This window comes from Stegodyphus dumicola, chromosome 7 (assembly GCF_044657685.1).
Source record: "Stegodyphus dumicola isolate Sdum_Otavi_A_Nest chromosome 7, ASM4465768v1".
In the NCBI taxonomy this organism is placed as follows: domain Eukaryota; kingdom Metazoa; phylum Arthropoda; class Arachnida; order Araneae; family Eresidae; genus Stegodyphus; species Stegodyphus dumicola.
Genome location: NC_140774.1, coordinates 69,766,363 through 69,793,694, shown reverse-complemented (window position 1 = coordinate 69,793,694; position 27,332 = coordinate 69,766,363). Strand labels below are relative to the sequence as shown.

The window sequence follows — 27,332 nt, the reverse complement described above, 5'->3', positions numbered from 1 at the left end:
TGCCACATTTGGTGAGAAATTGCTCATTTGGCGATATTTGGCAGCAAAATTGGTGGTATACCATGGACGGTTGGTGAACCTTCTGGAACGAATTCTTACCGATTTAGCCCAGAATGTTGTCAAACACAACCCGAGAGCTATATAAACCCTGTTGGCCCGCAGTCAGTCAGTGTATGCCTCGTCTTGCGAGCTTATAGTCAGTCACTGAACGAGTATCTCGAAGTCTAGCGCCGAGTTGTTCGTCGAGTGCATCGAATTATATCGCGGTTAGTGCATCGTCGATAGAGCGTGTTGAGCTCCGGGAAAGAGTCGGGAGCCGTGCTTGTGCGTCGTCGAGTGCATCGCGAGTTGTAGCGTGGAGAGTCTCGAGAGTACGTGGAGTTCCGAGAACGACCGAGCAGAGTCAGGAGCTGTACTCTGTTGCTTTGCAGTGAAGCTGCCTATGCCGTTATAGCATGATAACCTGAAGGCTGTGTCAGCGTGTTTATAGTAGTTTATCGACCACTGTAACGTGATTTTGGAGCTGCCCTGATTAGTACTGGCTAAATAAAAATTGTGTTTCGATATTTCATCAAGTGTTGTCTTCGTTATTCACTCCAAATTCACACGAACCCCGTACGAACGTGAAGGAAGAAAATAACGTAACAACTGATGTCAGCGAAAAACGTAACAGTACATTAGATTTCATCATTTGTATATTAAAGTCTGCATTTTATGTTTAAAGAGGATAGTAAACCTGGATGTTATGCTTTTGGAAAAGGAAGGAGAGAGGAAAAAAGCCATAGACGAAAAAATAAAAATTTTTCCTGTGTGGACTTTTTAATCCCTGTGTGGAGAAATTTTAATCCAGTTTATAAGAATAAATGAAATTCTTAAATATACATCCAATCCTTCATTTAGGTTGTAAGGATCTTAAGTTTTACTAACGTTTATTTTATTTTAAATCTTTACTATCACTTCTTATTTTCTACTTCCGGCCAGAATTAAAAGCTTTAACTTATTTATGCAAATTTGTCTTGCGAACGCCAAGTACTTAAGTTTTGGCTTTTTTCCAAGCAAGAGAGAGGACAGAGCTATTAGAAGCAGGCCGCTTGCCATAGTAGTTTTACTCGGTTGCTGGTTGCTTTCAAGGCCAGAGGTTTAATCCTCTTGATAATTTTAAACGTATCGTAGTGTTAGCAGTTCTCTGTACTACATACGGCTTTTTGTTAATATACGGCCAATCTTGGAGTAGGCACTTGTTTGATTAATCCAAAGTTAAGTTTAGTTAGAGTTTAGTTAATGTTTTTATATTCTTACGTTCAGACCACAAGTGGTTGGTCTCTGTATTCCGCAGTCCGGAAATCATTGTAAAGAGAGAAAAATAAAGGGTTTCGTATACCCTTCCTGTGTGTATTGTCTACTTCCCAAATTTATTGAACATAACTTTAGTAAGCTCCCTGTTCCGAGTCAGGACATTTAATGTTCCCAAAGCAAGTAAGGAGGAACACAGAACCTGATAGTGGCGCCCGACGAAGAAGAATAACCATGGCCGAGTTTCAAGAAGAACCTGTGCTGCCTGCAGAAGCGGCTCAGAATCCAGAAATGCCAGCTGCCGCCCTGGAAGGATTTGGTTACATCGTCCAGACCATGCGCGCAGCGATGAAACCAGAAGCAACATTTAATGGAAACTCACCGGTAACCAGTTTTTTGGAAAAATTGGATGACCACTTCATGCTATATCCCGTGCATGAGTTCCAGAAAGTCACCTTAGCTACCAGCGCTTTGAGGGGCCAAGCGCTTAATTGGTTCAAATGCATAGGCAGAAGCCTCTTGGGTCAAGAGGGAAGTCCCAACTATATTTACGAAAATTTTAAGACCGCCTTAGTAAAAGCCTACCCTGTCGTAAGAGATCGTGCAAGATTAGAAGCAGAACTTTTCAGCATATACCAGAAACGAATTGAAAATCTCTCAAGCTTTATTTTAAGAAACATTCACGTCTTCAAACTCTTGTATGGAAACCGTCGGGATCCTGAGATAATTCAAGTCATTTTGCCGAGGTGACTTCCCCAAGTACAAGATTTTATTGAATTAAGGAATCCGACTACACTGGAAAAGTTATTTGAGCTAGCAATCCAGTTTGAAAGTAGAAGAACGGCGGACATTGAAAGAAGACGCCAGTATGAGCAACGAAGCCAATTTGGTGCGCCAAGACCACAGCAAAGTCAAGAACACGGCTACGGAAGCAAAGCGAATCAGTGGGCAAGGAAACCCGAATATCCAAAAACAACCGGCGAACGTCGACAGTTCAATAGTAAGCCAGGGAAAAAAAAAGTCTGAAGGCCAGTGGAAAAAGAAGGAAGGCATGGAAAGGAAGAAACAAGATTTAAACTAAAACGGATTTCTGCTGACGGGAGGGTGCGGAAATCCGAATGCCAAGAAAACCCCTCTTCCTTCAAGTTAAATACAGTGATGGTAAAAAATTTGACTCTGCCAAAGATTGAAGTGTTGGTGAATAACATCCCAGCCACCACACTCCTGGATACAGGCGCGCAGTGTCCCTGTGTGGCAGAAGATTTTTTTAGGAAGTATTTCCGTAAATACCGCATATATAATTCGGATAATACGACAGTGTTAGCTGCGCAGGGAGAAAGATGCAAGTGCATAGGTAAATTACAGTTATACGTTCGTATCAGGGACGAGCAAGTAAAGATTATGTTTTTTATAGTAAAGAATAGCAATTATAGTAAAGAATTTTATAGCAAGCACATGTCATCTTAGGGATAGACTTTCTTTCAGAGGCAGAAGCAACGCTGGATTTTAACGAAGCGTCCCTTAAGCTGACGATGAAACCAGTTCGAGAAGAAAAAACAGAACCACCAACGTTAAACCTCGACCACCTGCCTAAGGAAGAGCAAAAAAAATTCGACAAGTGATAAATGAATTTGCTTCGTTATTTAGAGATATTCCAGGATTTACTCAAGTTATTAACCATAGTATCGACACCGGAGATTCACTGCCAGTTCGCCACAAACCATACCGATATGATAAGAATAAAGAAAAAATTATAGAGTAGCACATTAGAGATATGTTACGTAAAAAGATCATAACGCCCATCTCAAGTAGTTATGCTAGCCCGGTTGTGTTATGTAAGAAAAATAATGACTATCCGGTAACACATCCACATGACTAAATATCCGGTATATCCGTTACCTATTATCGAAGAAATTCTAAGGAACATAAATTCTACCAAATACATGACTACTTTAGACTTAACGACTGGTTCTTTTCAAATAGGGGTTAGACCGGAAGATGTGCCTAAGACTGCTTTTATAACCAAGTCTGGCACTTGTGCATTCCTGCGTATGCCGTTTGGCCTTTCAGGGGCACGGGCAACATTTCAGCGATGTATGGAAATTGTGCTAAGGCCTGTTCTTGGAAAGTCCACATTTATCTATTTAGACGATATCATTATTACTAGTGATAATCTGGACCAACATGTACAGGGTTTAAGACAGGTGTTTTCATTATTAAATGAGGCCGGTCTAAAAGTTAATGTCGAAAAGTGCAAATCTGCAGCCCCTGAATTAAAATACTTAGGTTACAAAATATCTCAGAAATGAATCGAGACAGACGAATCAAAAATAATCGCTGTGCAAAAGTATCCGCCGCCAAATACGGCGAAGAAGCTCTCTTCTTTCCTAGGACTTCGTTCATATTATAGGTCCTTTATAAAAGATTTTGCAGCTATTGCTGAACCATTGTTAAAATTAAAAAGGAAAAAGGCAAGATTCTCATGGACGGCCGAAGCCAATAGTGCTTTCGAAAAATTAAAGCAAGCATTAACGCAAGCCCCTGTTTTGAAATTTCCTGAAAATGATGAGAACTTAGAAATTTCAGCGGATGCTTCGGATTATGCGGTAGGAGCGGTACTTTCGCAAAATCAGCAGCCCGTGGCATTTTTTAGTCGAACTTTAAATCAAACACAAAAAAATTATTCCGCGACTGAGAGAGAGGCACTTGCAGTTCTGTTAGCAGTGCAAAAGTTCCGAGTCTATTTTGGAAGGGCGCCAATAACAGTGTATTCTGATCATGCGGCGGTAACTAGATTGTACTCAGGGAAGAACTTATCCCCAAGGTTAATAAGATGGGCACTCAAGTTACAAGAGTATAATCTGGTAATCAAGCACACCCCCGAAAAGGAAAATATCGTAGCAGATGCCCTATCCAGAATAAAAATAGATGAAGAAGGTAATACTGTAAAGGTGGCAATGCTCACAGCATGTACGATAAATTCCCGAGAAACTGTAATAACCGAACTGGGTAAGGATCCTGAATTTAAAAACATTTATGAGTATTTAAAGGATCCTGAAAATATTAGCCACCAAGATATTGTGGCGATAAGAAATAGCGCGGCCCATTACGAACTAATAGATGGTCTATTATTTTATACAAAAACTAGTAATTCCAACAAAGAATTTCGACCTGTTATCCCAGCTAGTCTTAGATTAAATATCCTGCAGGAGTTACACGACAGCCCTTTAGCTTCTCATGCTGGTATTCAAAAAACTATCCAACGCGTACGCGAAGCAGTGTATTTTCCTGAACTGCAAAAGTTAACAAGGGCGTATGTCCAGTCCTGCCCAACATGTCAAGCAGTTAATTATATTAATTTCCGCCCGGCCGGGTTTCTAAATAGCATTAAATCCGAATTTCCAAATGAAATAATTGGCATCGATTTATTGGGCCCTTTCCCAAAAAGTCAGTTAAATAAATGTCGGTATCTCCTTGTTATGGTTGATCATTTTAGTAAGTGGACCGAAATTGTTCCCTTAAAACGAGCCTCCGCGAAATTAGTTACTGATTCTATTTTAAATAAATATATTTTAAAATACGGGGCGCCCCTAAAAGTTATATCGGATAATGGTCCTCAATTTGTAAGTAATATATTTGAAGACATGTGCCAAAAACTGGGCTTACGTCATTTAAAAATGGTCCCATATCGGCCGCAATCAAATATAGCGGAACGGGTCAATAGAAATGTAGTGAAAATTATCCGTAGTTATGTTAAAAATTTTCATAAAAGCTGGGATAACTATGTCAATGAATTAGCTTTCGCCCTTAGGACCGCAAAACATGATACAACGGGCAAAACTCCTGCTGAGTTATTTTTAGGCAGAAAGATTATAACGCCGTTAGATAAATTATTTTTTGTTCAACAAAGAGCCCCAGAATTTAAAATGGGCGATATAGAAAAATTAATTAAAGAAGCAAAAAAGAACACTGAAGTAGCACAGAGAAAACAGAAACTTTATTATGATATGAAACGACGGGGAATAACTTATAAAGTAGGAGATGAAGTGTTAAAAATTAAGCATTGACTTTCTTCAGCACCAGAAGATAAAACTGCCAAATTTTTTCCACGATTTGAAGGACCATATGTCATAGAAAAAATAACTCAGGCTGTAGTGGTGTTAAAAGCCAGGAATGGTGAAACATGCTCCGCAAACATTGACCAGATAAAACCATTTTATAATCGTAATAAAATGCAAATATTTAAAGATCTTTTGCGGGATCCGGCACGGCAGGCACTGCAGGCACAAGCTCCAGAGGTGGAACAACGACAATCACAAGGGCAAGCCATTAGGAGGCAAGAGCAATTGAAAAGAAAGTTTCCCCGTTGGAAAATTGAAGGTAACAAGAAAAAGAAGCCGTTCCACCGACCAGAAAAGAGAGAGCACGACCACCCCCAGAATGAAGAAGGGAGAAGTACGACAAATGCAAAGAGAGCCAGGAGAAATGACGACAACTATAACCCGGCTCCAAAACGGAAAATCTACCCATCGGACAGGAGTCTACGCAGCAAATGTCGACGAATTGATGAAGGAACACCAGCTGCGGAGGCAAAGAAACAAGGAAAATTTGAACAGCCAGCAACGAGATCCAAGCAGGAACGAGAGAGAGTTGTCCCGGTTCCGCCAAGACCAGCTGCCATCAAACGGCCGAGACCACAGGCAGAGGCTAAAAAGAAGGTCTTCAAGAGTGACCAAACTGGAAGGAAAAGAAAGCTCATGGAGGAAGGAACTGAAGGGTGAACCCGCACAAGAAGGAAGATAAACCAAACCGTAATCTTCGCTACCTTCCAGGACTGGGCAGAAAAAAGGATGTCCGAATATCACAAAGATAAGTAAAACTTTATGTTACTTTGAAACCTTAAGTTAATCTTTCATTCTTACTGCAAGTGGCAGAATTCAAGAAGTTTTACCTCATGTGAGGTCTACCTTTATCGCCAAAAAGGCGAGAAATGAGTTGTTACCTATTTTGGTATTATGTTTTTCAATTACTCACGAGTAAAACTAAAATTAATGTATAATAGGAATGTGTAAATACTTGAATATTGTAAAAGTTATTGTATAAAATTTTATTTAAAAGATTCTGGCAAGAAAGAAGTTTTAGTCTGAAAGACTTTTGAAATGTAGTATTTCAATGTAGAAGAATTGGCACTTGCTTGGAAAAGAATAGAAGTTAACAATGTACTACTAATGTATGTTTTAAAATGCGTAAAATTAACGGCATGTTAATATGTTCTTACATACAATGTGAACTGTTATTTTAAATGTTAAAAAATACTGTGATATGGTAAAAATGAAAGTAATGCCAAAAATTTTAAACTTATTCGTGTGACTGAAAAAAAAAAAAAAAAAAAAAAGTATTGTGAACATCAGTTAAAGGTTGAATGAATGTAGTTAGGCTCTCTGACGCTACACTTCAGAGTTAGCCACTTTCAGAATAGTACCTCAGGGTTTAGAGTTGAAGATAGGGTGTGTTACGAGGTCTTGTTATGTTGAATTTTAACACGTTAGTGTTTTGATTGTAGGCGGCAGTGTTGAACACGTATACATAAACACATTCGTGTTTGGTGTTTTCTTTTACAACACATGTCAGAGAGCACGGGGAGAGATAATTAAAATAAAGTCATGAATGAAATAAGAATGTTAAGAGAAATATAAATATTCATGTTACTTGCCATTTCATTGTGTAACATTTCATTAAACTAGTTTTCCTTCCAGATCTCTGGAAGGAACCAGATTTGAACTAAAAGCTCCTGTTTAGATGCAGTACAGATGAAAAGTGATTGTCCATGGAGCTGATAATGTAAAAACAATTTTTTTAAAAAAATTTCTACTTTCTAGTGAGAAATGTTTGTAAAAGTTTGGCTTCGCGTTAGATTCTAGAGCTAAAAGTTTTCAACAAGGTCGTTTTAGACCTCAGTTTCAAACTAATTAACTCTGGCGGGAAGTATGTAAAGATCTTAAGTTTTACTAACGTTTATTTTTATTTTAAATCTTTACTATCACTTCTTATTTTCTACTTCCGGCCAGAATTAAAAGCTTTAACTTATTTATGCAAATTTGTCTGGCGAACGCCAAGTACTTAAGTTGTGGCTTTTTGCCAAGCGAGAGAGAGGAAGGAGTTAGTAGTTTTTACTCGGTTACTCGGTTGCTGGTTGCCTTCCAGGCCAGAGGTTTAATCCTCTTAATAATTTTAAACGTATTGTAGTGTTAACAGTTCTCTGTACTACATACGGCTTCCTGTTAATATCCGGCCAATCTTCCACGTAGGCCCTTGTTTATTATTCCAAAGTTAAGTTAGAGTTTAGTTAATATTTTTATATTCTTACGTTCAGACCACAAGTGGTTGGTCTCTGTATTCCGAAGTCCGGAAATCATTGTAAAGAGAGAAAAATAAAGGGTTTCATATACCCTTCCTGTGTGTATTGTCTACTTCCCAAATTTATTGAACATAGCTTTAGTAAGCTCCCTGTTCCGAGTCAGGACATTTAATGTTCCCAAAGCAAGTAAGGAGGAACACAGAACCTGATAAGGTGAGATAATAACAAAACTATAAAAGAAAGAAATTAAATAGCTAAATAATCATTAAAATTTCCTTTATAACAAAAATTAGGATATACTTTATTATTGAGTTCTAATATATAATAGTTAGATGCCCATTTAGTAACTACAAGTGCACAGACCGGCGTCAAATTTTAAAATTTATAGAAGCATGGAGCAGAAAAATTTGGGAACGGCACAAATTCTTACAATTTAGGAAAGACAATGCGAAACAAAATTTAGGAGCGGACAATTTTTTGGAAAAATACCGCGACACGAGGCAGCTGAATTTAGGATGTGCGAAGATAGAACAACTTGGCGCGATTCTTACCGCCGACACTACAAGTGCATATTTATCACTTAAACGCTTAAAGAACATTTTTAAATTAGTTTTATTGCCTTTTGCAGCAACAGATTATTTCATTGCAAAAACAATGAATAAGCTCCTTGGCATAGATACTGGTACTCGAGAGAATCTGCTCAGATTTGAAAAGATCTTTATTTACGTCACCTAAGTTCTAAAGATTAACTTTTGAGTTAAACATATTAATCATATGCTATTGAAAAATCACTTCTAAAGTTAGTTCGTCTTTCCTCCAAAAGCGGTTATTTAGTATGATTCTTCAGTGAGATTTTTCAAAAACCTGCATGATTTTTCACCAGGCATTTCCTGAATGATTTGCTTGCATCTATTTCCTAAATAAGGCCACAGATTTTAGAATTTCCATTTGTGCAAATTTTTCATAAGTTGGGAACAATTTTGAAAATAGTCGCCATTCTACCTAACAGATATATTTCAAATCAAAATTGAGGTAAATAGCAGTACTACTGTCTGCCTTATTTTACTAATTAATCGTTCTTTTAATTTGCGTGAAATATTCAACTAGAAAAGAAATATGTCAATATAAAATTTAAAATTAGACAAGAAACAAACTTGCATATTTTGAAACAAACTTAAATATTTGATTACATTGGCACATATTTTGAATAATGTTTATTTAATAGCTCTTCTTTTCGGTAACGAAAACGTGTTGCTTCATTTAACGCAATTTTTGCTTCCTAAGTTGAGAGAACTACTAACTTAAACCCTCAAAATCCATACAATTTTATTGTACATCTACGTCAGGTTGCTTTCTTGCCCAATTTTCAAAACTTGCAATATGTACAAACATCTGGTCAAAATCCCTTTCTCCCGAATTACAAATCCTTACTATGCAATGAATTCGGTAGCATGGTAAAAAACGTCAGCTTATGCTTTATGCTGAACATAAAAGTTTATGCGCTTTCAAATCCTTTATAACATTATTTTCATCATTTCAGAGCAGGGGTAATTCAAGGGTTTTCGTACTGAAACGCTCTGGTTGGTGGAATCTCATATCGATTTACCCGACATCCTGATTTCAGGGATATGTGACGACCACAGGAGTGATGTTGGAAATGTTAGACAAACACATCCTTATTAACCAGTCCAGTCCTGCCTAATTTATGCTCACAGCACCCATGAATTTGTGCTTGAACAATAATGCCATGCACCGTACTGTTGCATAAAGTACGAGTACTTTAATTCGTTTCATGTTTTTAAAGCATCGTCTGTTGTTGGTATGTGGGTTAGAGTAGATCTGTAGAGATAAAATGGGGGGATATAGGAACTTCACCGGATACACTCCCGATTTTTTTTATTAAGGTGTAATTTTAAACTAAATTGTATTGCATATACGTATAAATAATATTAAAAATCAGACGAATATGCAATATATTTTGAATTTATAATAATAAAATAATTTAAATACTGTATGCAGCAGCGTAAATAAGTAATAATTATGTTAAAAGCTGAAATAAAAGAAAAAATTTGAGAGTAATAACAAAAAGAAACGGTTAACCATTGATCATTTTAAAACAACCTTTAAATATTTAAAAATAAGGAAATAAAAAGATTCAGGCACTCACCAATAGTCGTAATTACAATAATAGAGTACAGTAAAGCCCCTGAGAAAGTCCACTGGAGCGGGCTCTCGTCCTTTCCATCGTATCCTTCTTTTCTCACAGCCTTTACTAGAGTTATCTCGAAATCCTGTTAAAAAGATTCGGTAAATGAAGCTACAAAAGGACAACGAAATATATCTAATCTATATCTCGCAGGAACGGGATGCGTAATTAGAATTACTCGGACTACAAATATTTAATGATATGAATATTATTGAATACTGGAAGGAAAACATGAAAGCCTCTTTCAAATACTATGCTATTAGCCTATATACAGAGTGTCTCAAAAGGTCGTTGTCAAACTTAACATGTTGATTTGTTAAACCATGGCAAACATAATTAACATAGGAATTTGTGTCCAAAAAGGCGAACGTCGACCGCTAGAGACCAATGTTCGTAGGCTTATAGGAGAGTGGGAAATGTGATTATTTCAGGCAAGGACGCTGCTGTAGAAAGGTGAATTGATTTTCTAGCTTAGTTCTTTATAGACATTTTGTGGAAAGAGTATTGTTGGATTTGACGGTTGACGTTCCAGCAGCTACATACGAAACATCTGGTTTCAGCATGATGGAGCGCCTGCACATTTAACAGCACTGTGCGGGAATACCTCGATAGGACATATCCTGATCGCTGGATTGGCATAGGAGCACGAATCGCATGGCCACTGCGATCCTCTGACCTGACTGCCTTGAATTTCTATCTGTGGGGATACATGAAGTCCACGGTGTACGAGACAACAGGAATATCGGACATGAGTCTCGTCGCCAGAGTCGTGGCTACAACGGCATGTGTCCGTGACACAGATGCCCATTTTGAACGGGTCTGTAAATCCATGCGTGGATGTTGTGAAGTATGCTGTGACTAATGGAAGGAATTTTGAACATCTTGTGATACTTCTTTGGCGATATGAAGCAACTCCAATGATGGAACACAGCAATAACTTTTATTTAACACAAAAAAAAAAAAAAAAAATGGCGACATACAAACAAAAAGTGAAAACATATTCTAACATTTAAAAATAAATTACATTCTTCATGCGAGTGTCGCACGAGGCACTCGAGTCTGGTTTCAAATATTGCCATACACAGATACCTTAATGTTCATCTATTTAAATTGTTGAAACTACAAAATTTTAATATTATTTAAAGCTGTTACAACCTCTTCCCCAACGGACAGACTTTTACCGAAGGGAAAATTTCTGTAAATTTCGAAAGTTTATAAGCTCGGCTTGCTCGATTACTTAAAGAGAAAAGGTTATTTCTCTTATAAATTTCTAAAAATTCAGGCCAAAAAATTTTAAGTTTTAAACAATACTTTTACACCACATTTAAAAAGAAAGAAATGGAGAACGTTCAAATACATTAGTTGAGCATACATTAAATAATAAAATTAATTCTAAACGTGGTTACATACACTAAGAGTTACATTACTTAATTCTACTCAGAACATCTACGTTCTTGTGCAAAGATCCTTTGCGATGAATGACCTTAAAATTATAAGGTTGTAATGAGAGTGCCCAGCGCATCAATCTAGAGTTACATTTGGCGTTGGATTGTAGCCAGACCAAAGGGTTATGATCAGTTTGAATCAAGAATTCTTGCTGACCATCCAGATAAAAATGCAGTTTCTTGATAGCGTAGATGATAGCAGAGCACTCCTTTTCAGTAGTACAATAATTCTTTTCAAACTTAGTAAATTTTTTGCTTATATACAAGATAGGATGTTCACGTTGTTCATCATCTAATTGGCATAGTACTATACCCATGCCATTGTCTGAGGCATCGGTTTGTATAATAAACCTTTTATCAAAATCGGGAGCATACAGAATTGGTTTCTTGCATAGCAACTCTTTTAAATTTTTAAAAGCTTTGTCACATATTTCAGACCATTGTATATTTCCTTTTTTTGTTACCCCCTTCAAAGCGTCCGTGAGGGGTGAAGCAATTTCTGAAAATCTCGGTATGTACTGGCGATAATACCCTACCAGTCCTAAGAAAGCACGTACTTCTGTTTTGGTTTTAGGTGTAGGATACTCCTTTACAGCCAGGATCTTTACTTCATCCGGGGTTCGTTGTCCTTGCCCCACAACATGGCCTAGGTATCTCACTTGATCTTGTGCAAATTTACATTTTGATGGTTTTAGTCGTAAATTTGCTTTCTGTATTCTTTCTAGAACAGAAGTTAAGTTTTTAAGGTGCTCTTCCCAGTTTTCTGAGTAAATGGCAATGTCATCCAGGTATGGTACAGCGAAACCTTCGCATCCAGCCAGGACTTTAGTCATAACTTTGCTAAAAAAATATGGGGCATTTTTTAATCCAAAGGGTAAACGTAGAGGCCTGAAACTTCCAAAACTAGTTACAAATGTTGCATATCTTTGGGCTCTTTCTGTTAACGGAATTTGCCAGTAGCCTCTAGATAAATCTAATAGGGTAATATATTTTGCTTTTGCTACAGTTTCGATACGTTCTTCAATATTAGGCAGAGGATAGTATTCAGTTTTAGTAACAGCATTGAGTTTACGATAATCAATACAAGGCCGAGGATCCTTTGATGAAGATTCTATCAAAATCATGGGAGATGTATAGTCCGATTCTCCCGGCTCTATAATTTTAAGATCGAGCATTTTCTGTATTTCCTTTTTGAGAATTTCAGTCTGTCGGGGTGTCAGTCTGTATGGCTTTATTTGTATTGGTTCGTTATTTAATAGCTCAATATCGTGACAAACTAAGTTTGTTAGTCCAGGATTATTTGAAAAACAACCAGAATATTTCCATAAAATCTTTCGTAAATCTTCTGTTTGCTCGGATTTCAACCTTTTCTCGAGTTCATTCTCCTCTATGATGTCCGAGAAATTTAATATACTTGGATTGGAAGGTAAACGAGGAATGTCCATTTCTAAGTCTCCTTCCACTTCAGTTATCATAGTAATCATTTCTGGTCTTTTGTAATATGGTTTAAGCATGTTAATGTGATATACTTGATTTGGCTCATTTTGTTCCTCGAAACTTACAATATAATTGGTTTCTGAAATTTTCTGCTCTATTTTTCTATTTTTCCAGGTCCTTTCCACTGTACTTCTAGTTTATTTTGACGATTCGTTGATAAAACAAGAACTAAATCTCCTCTAGCAAATTCTCTTTTCACTGCGTTTCGATCGTACCATGTTTTCCTCCGTTGTTGAGCTTCTTTCATGTTTTCCACGGCAAGTTCTTGGCATTTCTTCATTCGATTAATAAGTTCGAAAACGTAACTGACAACATTATTACTTTCTTCAATCGTTTCTAGCCACTGCTCATAAAGTAAAGTGACTGGCGTTCGTAGGTTTTTGCCATGAACTAATTCTACTGGTGTAAAACCAGTGCTTTCGTGTGTGACTGTTCTGAGAGCAAAAAGAACTGATGGTAGATAATTCTCCCAATCCGAAGTCGCTCCTATACATACGACTCTTAACACCCTTTTTAGCGTTCTATGGAATCGCTCAACAGGATTACTCTGCGGATGATACACAGAGCTTCTTACATGTTTAATGCCGAAACGCTCCAAAAATTCCTCTGTCAAAGCACTGACGAAAGAGGTCCCTGATCTGTTTGGATCACTTTTGGGAAACCCATACGACTGAAAATCTGTAAGAAAGCATCAATCACAGATGACGAAGAAATGTCTGTCACCGCTACAGCATCTGGATATTTGGACGACATACACAGAGCTGTAATAATATATTTTTTCCAGTCTTTGAAATAGGTAGCGGACCAACGGCATCGACATTTATTTTAGTGAATATTTCGGAAATTACTGGTACTAATGTCATTGGAGCCTTCTTTTTGTCATTTCCTTTTCCAGCGCGCTGACAAGCATCACAGGTTCTTACAAAATCTTCAGTTTCTTTGTAACACCTCGTCCAGTAAAAATATCTAGCAAGTCTGTCTTTGGTCTTTTTGACCCCCAAATGACCAGAAGTTCCTTCGTGGCACATCTTTATAATTCACGGCTTGAGTTTTTCAGGTATAACGACAAGCTGTCTTTCAAAGCCCATTTTATCCGTCGTTTTTTTAATTAAAAGTTATTTTCCTGTCAGACTATAGTTCTCATTTTTGCATGTACCTTCTTTAACTTCTTGGATAATTTTAGACAGTTCCTTATCAGCAAGCTGAAGTTGTGCAATTTCTTCTGAGTCAATGTTTACCAGTTTCATGAGAGTTTCATCTTCCGAATTTAGCTCCGGTAAATTATCTTCTTCTTCAAAAACATCTCTGGATGCTTTATTTTCTTCCTTCATCGGTTCCAAGATCTTCTCTTCGGCTATTTCTCTTTTCTTCTGAGCTCTAGTAGAGATAGCATTAACCTGGTGAGGACAACTATCAGGTTCCTTTCCTTGTTTATTCAACAGTGCAAAAGTTCGATTGCCTAATAAATACCTTCCTTTGTCGAGTTCATTTCTAATAATGGCAGCCTTAGTTATTACTCGCCCAAGATCGCAATTTAGTTCGATCTCAGCCAATGGTAAACAGGTTGGATTCAAATCTAATGGCTGTTGCACCCACACATTTTCACCTGTCAGCATTTCCGGCGTGATGTATTTGCGACAAACTATATCAATACTAGCACCTGAATCCCTTAATATAGGAATTTTATGACCATTTACGTAACCCATACTAGTATAAGGTAATAGAAATTTATCCTCTGGTTTTGCACTAATTCTGTTAAGATTAGCAGGAGATTTAGTACTATTCTTAAGTTTTGGACATTGGGGTCTTAAATGTTGATAGGACCCACACTGATAGCATTGTGGCGTTTTTCGTTTTTCATATTTATCATCTGGACGTGGACTTCTAGGTCTATGAAACCAGCTTTGCGAATTAAATCCTGATGACAATTTTTTTTTTTTCAGTTTTATTTTTATTATCTGAACTCAATTTACCTTGAGTTAGTGCATTGTATCTTTCTTTCTGCCGATCCACTACAGGCTTTTTTTGAAAGTTTCCGCAAACGTTTTCATAGGCATCAAGTTTTTCAGCTAATTTTTTAGATGAAATCATCTCTACCCATTCATCAAGAAAATGATCTCGAATTTCAGGAGGAACTCGACGTTTAAGTTGGTCAAGCACCATCAAATCTAGCAACTGATCAAAAGTCTTAACTCCTAGACCAGTCACCCATTCTTTGCAATAATTTTCTATTTCATAATTGAAATCCACCCATGTGGATTCGGTACTTTTTTGATGTTTCATAAATTTCTGCCTAAACTTTTCCGGGCTTAGTTTAAACCGTCTTAACAATAAATTTTTCACGTGTTCACAGTCTTTAGCTTTATCGGAGGGTTCTCTAGCTATTAACTGGGTTACTTCGTAAGGAAGTAGTCCTAGTAAATGAGATACAAATTCTTCTTTATCAATTTTAGCCCGTTCTGCTTACCTTTCAAACAATAGCAAATATAGACTGATATCTCCTTTCTTGTCATCGAATTTCTGCATAAGGTGACGCAGCTCCGTTTTCGGCCGGATCTGTCCGGTATTTTGAGACTTTGTCTCTGCTTCAAGTCTTAGTCTCTCTAATTCATACTGTTCGTTCCTTCTCCGCTCTTCTGCTTCTTCCTGTCTCCTACGTTCTTCTCTTTCCCCCCTCTCTTTCCGTTCTTCTCTTTCCCTTTCCTCTTTCTCTTTCCTTTCTTCTCTTTCCTCTCTCTCTTTTTCTCTTTCTCCCTCTCTTTCCGTTCTTCTATTATTGAGTCTAAGACTCCTTTGACGAATACTTCATCATAATCTTTACTTTCAACAATTTTCTGTTTTAAATCGACTATTTTCAAATCTGCAGTCACATGAACGCCCAGTTCAGCCGCGAGATTTTGCAAATCTTCCTTACGAGCTCTTCCCAAGTAAGACATTGTTTCTATGTTTAAAATTAACAAACACTGTGTTCTTTATACTTCCTCAAAATAGCTCAAATCAGTTACTTTAATTAATTAATGCAGTCAGGAATCACGGAATTAAATGCACTCTGTTAAATACGTATACCTCAAAAAAATGAAATATTTAAATTATATGAAGTTAATTCTCTCTACCACATTAATTGTGACTAAAATAAGAATAACAACATAGAGCAATATATATATATATCTACCGTCTGGACAACTAAAATGAATATTAAAATTAATATCCAATACGGTAATAAAATAAGACAATTCAATATTAATAGGAAGTAATAATCTGGTATCGCTAATATTGCGTTCAGTGATGAACTAATAACATAAAGCAATCCAATATTAACAGAAAGTAATAATCTGGTATCGCTAATATTGCGTTCAGTGATGAACTAATAAAATAAAAATACGCACGATTATTTGATCTCGTCGGTGCCTCCAAAATAATTAAGACTGTGATACTTCTTTGGCGATATGAAGCAACTCCAATGATGGAACACAGCAATAACTTTTATTTAACACAAAAAAAAATGGCGACATACAAACAAAAAGAGAAAACATATTCTAACATTTAAAAATAAATTACATTCTTCGTGCGAGAGTCGCACGAGGCACTCGAGTCTGGTTTCAAATATTGCCATACACAGATACCTTAATGTTCATCTATTTAAATTGTTTAAACTACAAAATTTTAATATTATTTAAAGCTGTTACAATCTTCTGTGATTTAACCGTGTTCTTTAATAAAAGTCATATTAACACCTCTTAGCACATCCCTTCTTTCTTTCCTCTACATTGCCCCCTAACGGTCGCCATTCGCATTTTCGGATACAAGTTCCTATGCAAATCTTCTTTTGTCATGATATGACAAACCATCATGTTAAGTTTAGCAGCGACCTTTTGAGACACCCTGTATAGTAGAAGCTCAATACTCAAAAAATATTCTTGCTGATCATAAATCAACAAAAAATTGTTTAAAATGATACAAAATGTGTAGAAACTGCTAATACAGGAGCTTTCCCAAGCAACTGTATTATTGTTCACGTTCATAGAGTTTCTTGGAAAATCTGACATAGTATTCAATGGTTCTGATGATTTTCATCCGTAGCTCCTTGTATATTGTGATTTGAAGATTAATGGATCTCTCTAAAATCTATGAAGTTTTAGTTTCTAATTGAGACATTGACAATCAGATGGAATATTTTAAATCTTTGAAAAGCGCATCGAATCATTAAACGTAATATCAAGCATAACTGCAAATTGTTTAACTACTATAAACTGAAATATACAAAAGATTTTCAATAAAATAACAAAAAAAAATAAGAATTATATACATATTTATACGATATTTATTTACAAAATTTTGAAATGCTACCTCATTTCCCGTGCGTCATATACTTAAATAGGCTTAAAATTATACAGAATAGTACATCAGCCTACTTGTTATTCTTCTTGTACTTGAGTTCCGGAATATCTGTTACCTGCGACAGACCTGGTGATGGCGTCCAACTATTTATAAATCTACATTAATGACCACTACAATATGTAGATATTTCACATTTTTCTGGATAGGAAACAGCAAAGTAGGAAAATAACAATGTATTTAATAGAGCATTGAAATGAAAAAGAAATATACTGAAATATAGAAACATTAACTCCTCCAGTTGCATAAAAAAATTATAGATGCTCAGAGTGATACTGAGTTAAGAGATGTTGGAGTGTTAGCAAGGATAAGTCTAATTATATACTGTGGTTGTCCATAATGAAATCTGAATTTATTTCTAGATGTCGCCTCTAAGAATATACTGAATTTTGCATAATCTCACAAGTGCACAGCAGTTTAAATTCGGAAAAACACAGAGTCAGTGGAATACAAGAAAATCAGTACCAATTCACTAAAATTACTCTTTTCATAATGTTACTGATGCATGATTGGAGACTGCATCAAACTATTACCGACTTGAAAGATGGTATTTGCAATAGGCTACAAATGTGTATTAACATCTCCTGCAAGGTGCGTCTGTATATATCACTTCCTCCAAAAATGGTCGATGTATTTATGATTCTTGCGTATTTCCGCAGACAGTGTATCCTTAGAGAATAGATCCTTAATCTCAAGCCGTCATCTCTACGTATGAAGACGCATATGTGTTCTTAGCACAGAAAATGGGATTCATGCAAAAGCGAGACGTATCTGTCGATACTCTGGTGGAAACAATAAAACAGTGATTCTGTCTATGATTGTTGCGTGTCTCGCACTGAAGACTTTTTCTGAAAACGTAACACAATAAATAACATCTAAACGACATTACTTCGGTAACTCTTAAAATAAAGAGATAGCATGGCACGTAAAAGGACGCAATTTAATTACATAAAAACTTTCATTAAATATGCGGAAATTTTTGACTACATCTGGTTACTCCGCCCAACCGGTTAACTACGCTGACTGCCGTACCGAAGGTCCTGGGTTCGAATCCCAGAGAAGGCATGGATGTTTCTAAATGTATAGTTTCTTGCGGCATGGGAGCCCTCTTAATATGCAGCGAACCGAAAGTTCTCTCGAGAGGTAGATGGTAGGGGAAGAGAGAGGGGGGTAGGTGACCCTAGCACCCGACGCCTCCGGGTGCTTTCCTTCAAAACTGGAGAGCGGAACTGAGCAAAGTCCTACAGTCAAGTTCTGTATGGTGCTCAAGGCTCTTGCCAACGGCAGGCGCAGTCTTGCACTCCTTGCCACGATGAATTTCATAAGTTTGTCCTGATGTTATTCTGTGAGATAAACATCTGGTTACTAAGGAAATTACATCTCGTTGTTATATAATAAAAAGTTAAAATGTAACAGTTCATCTCGTAACGTCAGACATACAGGCTGGCGAGTGAAACGGTGCCATTAGCAAAAATTATATTTTCTGACTCTTAAACTCCCAAAAAGTAGAAATTACGTGCTCTGTATAACGCTTTGACTGTCGCTTTGAAAGGCAAGAGTCTGAACTGGCATGGATCTACTGCATTCCGGTTCAGATGAGCATTCTCCCTTTTGAGGAGTGAGGATTAGCGTCTTTTTCTGGCCAAAGCTCTCTTTTTCTTTCACCAACTCATAGACGCCTACTTTCTCCCATGCCAGTTAGTTTAGAAGTGATATATTCAATGTACTTTGCCACTGTCAAGGTGATGCAAATAAGGAACTTATAGGTGAATTACAAGAAAGGGGGCACTAGAAAACACTAGAAATTCATTAAAACATTCGACTTTGAAACACAGTTTAAAATACCATATTTCAAATAAAAAACTTTATTAACATTATTTACAACAATTCAAAAGCATTTAGTTCTTGATAACGCATTCATTGTCGGTGCTGCGTTGCCGAACATCTGATTCCATTTGCTCATTTTTCGTAATCATATTTTTGGTCAGGATAGGCCTGTCAGTTTATTAGAAACAGCTTAGTATCAAAGTAATAAGCAAAAAGCCGTTTAAATGGGAATTAACCGGTTTACTTTTTTACCTTAATTCATGCTGATTTCTGTGAAAACAAATTTTTTCATTGCATATTTGCCTATCAGTTCAGAACAGAAGATCAATAAAAATTTTATAAATAACTCAGCTGCGGTTTAAATAAATATTAATGATAGTAATGAAATGCATAAACTGAAAATCCATAAGAAACAAAGACAGAAGCACCGAAGAAAAATGCCGCTCCTATATCGGTGTTTCTGTTTTACTTCCAATTTTTACTGCAGTTTCCATTATAACAAATCCCTTTAAACTGAAACTAGGGCAACTTTGCCATGATATGATCTCTATCATCCACAAATTCAACTTAAAATGATGTGATGCACATGTAAAGCTTATTTCAGCAAGATCTGGTGTATAAAGTCCATTAGAATTGCATCAGAAGTTTAAATAAGGTTTTCTAAAAATGAAATTCATCTCATTATCAGTTTCATGGTCCATTCTTTCTTATTAAGTTTTCAGTTGAACCTTACGCATTCTTCGAGTTTTCATCCTGTTGTACTCATATTTATTTTCTACCAGAACTACACAATTGATTTTAATTACGGTTATTCCTGAAATAGCTTCAGTTATTGATAGACTGGTTAAGCCAATTGACATTTGAACTGCGTTTTCTGTGATGACTTGGAAGTAAACATATCAGGAAAGGCACAATTTCTCTTCCCGAAGTTTTCTATACAATAATAAAATTACTATAATTACTATAATTGTTTACTATACGATAATAAAATGAATTGTCCAATTTCAAAGAAATAGAAAACAAGATTCAAAATTCAGATTTTTTTTTGGAACAATTGAAACACACTCTTCATATTACTGTAATGACAACGGATATTAAAGATAGCAAAAATAATGATAATCGTTAGTGACAACTGGAAAATATATAAAATATCGTTATTACTGGAGAATATTGGCAACATGATATAGTAAAATAAACATTACTTTAAAAACCTAAATATATAAATAAATGTTTCTTTCCTTTTTTTTTTTTTTTTTTTTTTCAGTTTTTATTAGAATAAAACTCTCTAAATAAAAGTCGGTAGTAATCACAGTAGTGCTTGGTATTATTGGTATTAAGTACTAAATTTATTAGGAAATAAAATTATGATCAAAGTACTTATCTGCACGTATTTGCTTATAATTATTTATTTCGTAATTCAACCTATTTAGCTACGAGAAGCCAAATGGATAAGCTGACTAAGCAGTTGGACTTTGGTTCAAAACTTGAGAGACCCGTCTGGCTACGTGGGTTTTTTCGTGAAATTTTCTCCATGTGTTATATGGATACGAAACAGTTTTTTTCGGAGAGATTTCTTCAGGAACGCATCTTTTCCTTGAGGCAGATAATTTAGTAAGCTTTGTCATAATTTAATAAATAAAATTAATTCATATTTAACGTAAATATTAATTAGTTCTTCCTAGAAAGTCTTACATTAAGGCTTCCTCTCTTAGGCAGATCGCCCTTACGTGGTTTTCTTTTAATCAATTAACCAAATTTAGAATTAATTGAGACAATAAAGTCAATAACCCATACTTTGCGTAACGTTTTATAAGTATGTATTATGTATTAACATTAATATATATAGCATCAAATGTGTATAAAGTATCAAATGATAAACCATTGATACTTTTTCCTTAAGCATCTTTATCCTTTATATTAAGGAAATCACTTTTAAAGTTTTTACGTGTGTTATGTACATGAAATTTCATACTGCAAGAAACGAAAGAGATAATTGGTCATTCATTCAAAAACTGTAGCTTTACGCATAAGAGATGGATTTGACTCGGTTCGAATCCCTGCGAGTGGCTGCAAGAATATCTTCATGTTTTTCGCTGTGTGTAACGCAAAAACGAACTTGTTTCCTTTAGAAATTTCTATACAAAGTTTTTTTTAAAGGGGACAGTTTTCTACAAAGGAATAGTGGGCTTTAAAAAAAATTCGATTTTTTGTTTTTTAAACAAGAAGTTTTGTACAAATACGTTTTATAGCAGTAGGCAGCAAGTCAATCTCAAAATTATTTTATCAAATACGTGTTGAAAATTTCAAATTTTAAATAATTCAATTTTCTTAAAACATAAAATGGAATTTTTTAAATAAAAATTTTAAATGCTCCTTGCGTTCTAATTTAATTGCGTTTTATTTTAATGTTTGCATTACATTTTCCAAAACACTTTATAAAAGTGCCTTTTATTTTTATTACAGTTAAACACGTTTTTCAAAATTTCATGATTTACAGCATTTGGGCATTTTTTCACGTTTTACAGTATTTGGGTATCCGTTTTTTAATCTGACTTATGAATCTTTCTTACTTTTGAGTCAATCTGACTTTTTGAATCTGAATTTAAAAATTATTTTTGCGAAATGAGTCCCAGTTTTGACAAAAATTTCACCTTTTGTTAAACGCTGTAACAAATTTATTCTTAATATACTTTCATCCAAAAATGCATGCACACATTTACTGCAGCCTACAACATGATAGCTCCAAATGTATAACAAGACTACATAACGAGACTATAAAACAGTATTGTATCCTAACTTTATAAATGCGAACGTGAGTTTGTTTGTTTATTATGCTTTCACGCCTTAATTACTTAAGCGATCATCATGAAATTTTCAAGAAATATTTTTGTTATATTAGAAAAGGTTATAGGCTATAAAATTTAACTTATCTGTTGAAACTTAAACTATATAATAAGATTTTTAACATTACGATTTTAATGTAAGTGTCATTAATTTTAAAGTTTTTAAATCATATTCTATTGCTCTAATTAAGTTTATCAATGAAAATAGGGCGCTGATAGGAATCTTCTGTTAAAATTGAATTCTGTATTTATATGGGTTTTAGATATTTGTGGTGTTCTATGCTGTGAATTTGTGTTTATGTTTTTTTTTTGGGGGTGGGGTCTGTAATTTTGTGTTAGATGTGCTTACTTATTTTGAATTTAGTATTTTTGTTTGTTGTTTGGGGGTAGCTGGGTTACTAGATGCCCTCGTTTGTGGAGATACGGGGCCCCTTCTTTTGAGCTATGGGAACACTCGTGTCCAGGTGGGCTGAAGGGAGCTTACAATTCTTACTATATAATAGGTTTTATAGCTTAAAATGGTTGTCGTTATATAAACATTAAATGTTGAAAGTTTCATAACGATAAGTTAAACGATGCAAAAGTTTGCGCGCGCAGGTGCGTGGCTTAAGCCACGCAAACATTTTATAGCCTTTAAAAAGGATGGCCAACTACGGCCCGCCGGAAGGTTCTATCCGGCCCGCGGATAGAATTTTAATTTGCTGGTCCGAGGCAAATTAAAAGAAATACATATTAATACATTACATATCCATCTTCATATATTTATACATTACATATCTCATATTTATACATTACATATCTCATATTTATACATTACATCATCACCATTTATACATTACATACCCATTACATATATATTTATACATTACATATTCTCCTACTTTGTTTAAGTATTATTTTTTTCTTCCTATTTTTCAAAGGACTGATGATCTTTTTACTTTCCTTATTTTTGTTCCACAAAACATAAATCGACGGAAATAGCAAACACGGACATCTTTCAATCAGCAAGGAGTTAGAAGCGGGAGTTCTTTGTTAGTTATAGCTGTAGATTGGCGCCAACAAGCGTTATCTCTTTCTCGGGGAGCAGACATATGGGAATCCAATATAGGTTAATTAGACCTCATTAGTGGCAGACTGTGCATTTTAAACTCCAGCCAGCGGCTTTTTCTTTTGACGTGAGTTTTAGTATTTTTGGTTGCGTATGGCATTATTGAGGACATATTGCATCACTGTGAATAGTGGAGAAATTATTAAAAGTATAACGTATCTAGTGCTTGTTTGGGTTATTCGTAAAATATTTCAACACCAAAATGGCTACTGAAAAAGTAAAGTTGATTCAGAGAGCCGTGCTTTAATGGACCTGGAAATATTTTTTTTACATTTGTAAAAGATTCTGCAATGAAGCTGTAGCAGTTTTCAAAGAATATAACATTTCCCATCATTTCGCATCTAAACATAAGAATTCCAATTACGAAGCAATGCCCGAATATGAAAAAAAAAATGCAGAAAGTCTTTGTAAAAAATTATCAGGCCGATAAAATTTTTTCAAGAAGGTAAACAGCATCCAAGAAGCAGCTACATATGCAAGTTACATAGTAGTACACAATATTGCTAAAGATAATAAAGCTCTCAGTGATGAGGAGTTTGTTAACAATGCATGCTCCAAGTTTTTTATGGTTTATTTCCAGAGAAGAAAATTATGAGACTAAGGTTATATCAAAAAACGGTGACTTCTATAATCGAAGACATCAATAAAAATTTGACATCACAATGAGAGTTTAAAGATTGACCAGTTTAAATTTTGCTCCATAGCTATGGATAAAGCACTGATATACACTCATGTACGCGGAAATCGAACTCTAAAATAAATATATCACCTGTAAAATCACTACACACATCTTCAAGAATCATATGCAGATTTCAGGAAGTAACCAGATGACACCGATGGTACGTCACAATGACGAGAGTGTAAGAGAGTGATATATAAGGAATACAGGCAAAGAAGTAAAATTGTTCGCAGGCGCTTTATAAGCATTTCAGTGCAATAACTGAATAGTTATGACACAAAGGACATAATGACTTTTTTACGTGGTAGAATTATCGGCCGTCTGGAATGTGGGCGTACCCAACTGGAAGTATCAGACGAACTTGGAATTGCCCAGAGTGTCATCTCCAGGCTTTGGCAACGATTCCAAGATGATTGTAATGTCAGTAGACGTTACAACACAGGTCGCCCCAGAGTTACAACGCCGAATGAGGACCGGTATTTGGCAGTTACTGCCAAAAGAAACAGGCGGAGCATAGCCTCAGACCTGTCTCGTCAGCTCTCTTCAGCCACTAGTACGACAATTTCAAGGCAGACCGTGTACAGACGCTTAGGACAGGTTGGTCTATATCCTCTTAGACCTGTCAAATGCGTTCCACTTACTGCAACTCACTGTCGCCTGCGGTTAGCCTGGAGTAGAGAGCATGCATTGTGGACACCGCAACAGTGGGTTTCTGTGATGTTTCCCGACGAGTCCAGGTTAAGCTTGCAGTCTGATTCTCGCCAGACTTTCATATGGAGAGCTCCAGGTACCCGTTACCACCAAGAAAACATCATTGAACGACACCGTTTCGGTGGTGCAGGAGTGCTCGTTTGGGGTGGAATTATTCTGGGTTCCAGAACTGACCTGCATGTTCAAATTGAAGCTATGACAAGCCAAATCTATCGGGACGTCATTCTGGAACAACATGTACGTTTGTTTCGGGACGCCATGGGCGCATAATTTGTGTTTATGGATGACAACGCCCGTCCTCACCGTGCAAACATCGTAAGTGAATGCCTTCAATCGGAGGATATCACCCGTATGGAATAGCCAGCATTCTCACCGGACTTGAATCCAGTAGAGCACGTGTGGGACATGCTTGGCCGACGAGTTGCAGCCCGTCAAAATCCTCCCACATGTCTACCGGAACTTCGGAGAGCATTGCTTTTTGAGTGGTGTAATATCCCCCAAGATCAGATCGATAATTTGATACTCAGCATGCCTAGGCGTTGTACGGACTGTGTTGCGTCGTCTGGGAGACATACAATGTATTAACAATCCTACCAACCACGTAATTTTTTTTTTTTTTTTTTTTTTGTAAATAGTTTTTTTTTTTTTTTTTTTTTTTTTTTTTTTAATTTGCTCCAGGAAGAAAAAATCGCTAATTTTTTTTAATAATATCAAACATATGGCATCTTTTTTTTGCTCTTTACCTTTTGTTTAATAAATAAGCTTTCCAAATAAGTCAAATTTGTTTTGCTTCTAACTCTTCCTTTGCCTGGTTTTGCATTATCCTTAATTTATGGACATTAGTGTAAATAAATGATTCTGCTCAATTAGTATTATTTATAAGAAGTGTTGATGAAAACTTTGAAATTACCGAGGAACTGCCGCTCATACGTTCTTTAAAGGGAACTACAACGGGATGAGATATGTTTCGTGATTTTCAGGAAGGGCTATTAACTTTCAAAGTGCCTATAACAAATATGTGTAATATTACGACCGATGGAGAACCAAATATGACAGGAAAAAAATTTGAATTTCTCCGACTTTAATCAAAACTATCCCGGGAACAATGCTGTTTTTTCTACATTGTGTTATACATCAAGATGCTCTGTGTAAATGTGCATTGAATATGAAACTCGTGCTTTACGCAGTCGTGAAGCTTGTAAATATTATTCGATCTCGTGGGCTTTCTCACAGGCAGTTTCGAGATTTTCTTCAATTTGTGCAATCTGAATACTCTGATGCACTGTATTACACGAAATTAAAATGGCTTAGTGAAAGATGTTTTTTCTAGTGAGTTTAGCAGCTGTGTTGTTCTTCCATGGGAAACAGTGTTCTACGAAGTGCGAAATGTTAGAAAATACAGAATAGCTTTCGGACTTTGCATTTTTCACAAATCTTCTTTGTCGTATAAGCATCTTGAATGTCAAGATGCAAGGGAAAAATTAATTTGTCGACGATATCTGGGCCCATATCAAAGCTTTTAAACTAAAACTTAATCTGTTTGCTGGGCAGTAAGTTAAGAACGTCTCATTCCCGAGGTTAAATTCAATACCCTCAGAAAATGAAGAGAAGCTTAAGAATTATGAAGATGGGTTGAGAAAACTGCGTTTTTAGTTAGAAGGCAGGTTTCAAGATTTCACTGCCATTCAAATAAAAATTGGATATTTTTACCATGCTTTCAATATAAATTGTGAAGCAGTGAGCATTCAAAAAACATCTTCCATTGGTGAACTGGATTTTCTAGAGGCATTTGACATTCAAAAAAATCTTTCTGTTCTAGTTAACGACCCTAATCCAATCCATCTTTGCCTTCAGCCTTCAAAGAAACTATGTTTTAGTTCTGGTTTCATCAACAGATGGCCCAGTAGTTTATCTCCTGTCCAGTCTTTCTTATCTTATCTTATTTAATTATTATATCCTATCTCGTTCATTTGCGCTTTTGCAGCTGAGGATGATGGTTCACTAAAACCATCGAAACTAGTCCTGTGAAAATTTGAAAATATAACGATAATTTTTGTTGTTTGACTTCTAAATTAATATTTGTTTGGCATCTTATTGTATCTTACATTTACCATTATTAAGACAACGTACTTCAGTATGCAGAATTTTCTAGTAGGGTCTTGAAATGATGATGCCCTAGGCGGGCTGTTGAAGTAAATTTTACTGTTTTTTAAATATTTCCATGAAGTATCTGAAGGACAATATTCTTCTACACAAAGCTTCCTGGTGGGTAATGCAGTAATACGATGCAAAATTTTAAAATTATTTACCTTCCTTACAGAGAGATCATTACCAACACTACTGGAACACAAGCATGTAAATATGTTGTAGATATTCTCACTCGTCCTTTCATGGATAATAATTTCAATAGGGCTTCTTTTACACTAAAGATTAATGTTAGAAATACCATTCGCACCATAACTGCTAACTGCGCAGTGTCTTATATATCTGTACACTCATTAAATTGTAGTTAGAGCCGGTCACGTATTTCCAGGTCCCGGTTTAAATGAGTTTGCATGTCTTTTGAAATGGCATGTTTACTTATTATGACGGTATTAAGTGAAAACTGTAAGTTTTAATCCCTCTAACAAACAATCAGCAACAATTCCAAATTCTTTCTTTGAAAGATGCTGCTATGGCATGTTTCATTTTACCACGGGCTTTATGATTGATTTTAAATTATTTAAATGAACAAATAGTACTAAAAATGGCATGAGTTCATAGGGTTGTACTCAATCAGAAATTATTAACCCCACCAGATATGAAGCGAGCTATCCGGCTGTCTAAGCAACTATAAGCCATGGAGAGATTTTAATAATCTTTTTTATTAAACAGAAGTTAAAACATCAATGCACAAACTTGTGCTAACAAAATCAACCACGGTTCGTGGTGATGCAACAAAAGAAACAATAATTTCAATTTAAAACTAAT

At 35.8% G+C, this 27,332-nt stretch overlaps 1 protein-coding gene across 2 annotated transcripts in view; it reads right to left on the bottom strand.

Moving 5' to 3' along the window:
* The window catches only part of LOC118201659 (potassium channel subfamily K member 18-like), a 153,246-nt gene that overhangs the window by 100,945 nt on the left and 24,969 nt on the right, over positions 1–27,332 (bottom strand). For both annotated transcript variants that reach the window (XM_085820409.1, XM_085820410.1), the window contains exon 3: positions 9,819–9,942. In XM_085820409.1, the coding sequence (XP_085676535.1) occupies positions 9,819–9,942 (124 nt within the window). The remainder of the gene's footprint in view (positions 1–9,818; positions 9,943–27,332) is intronic.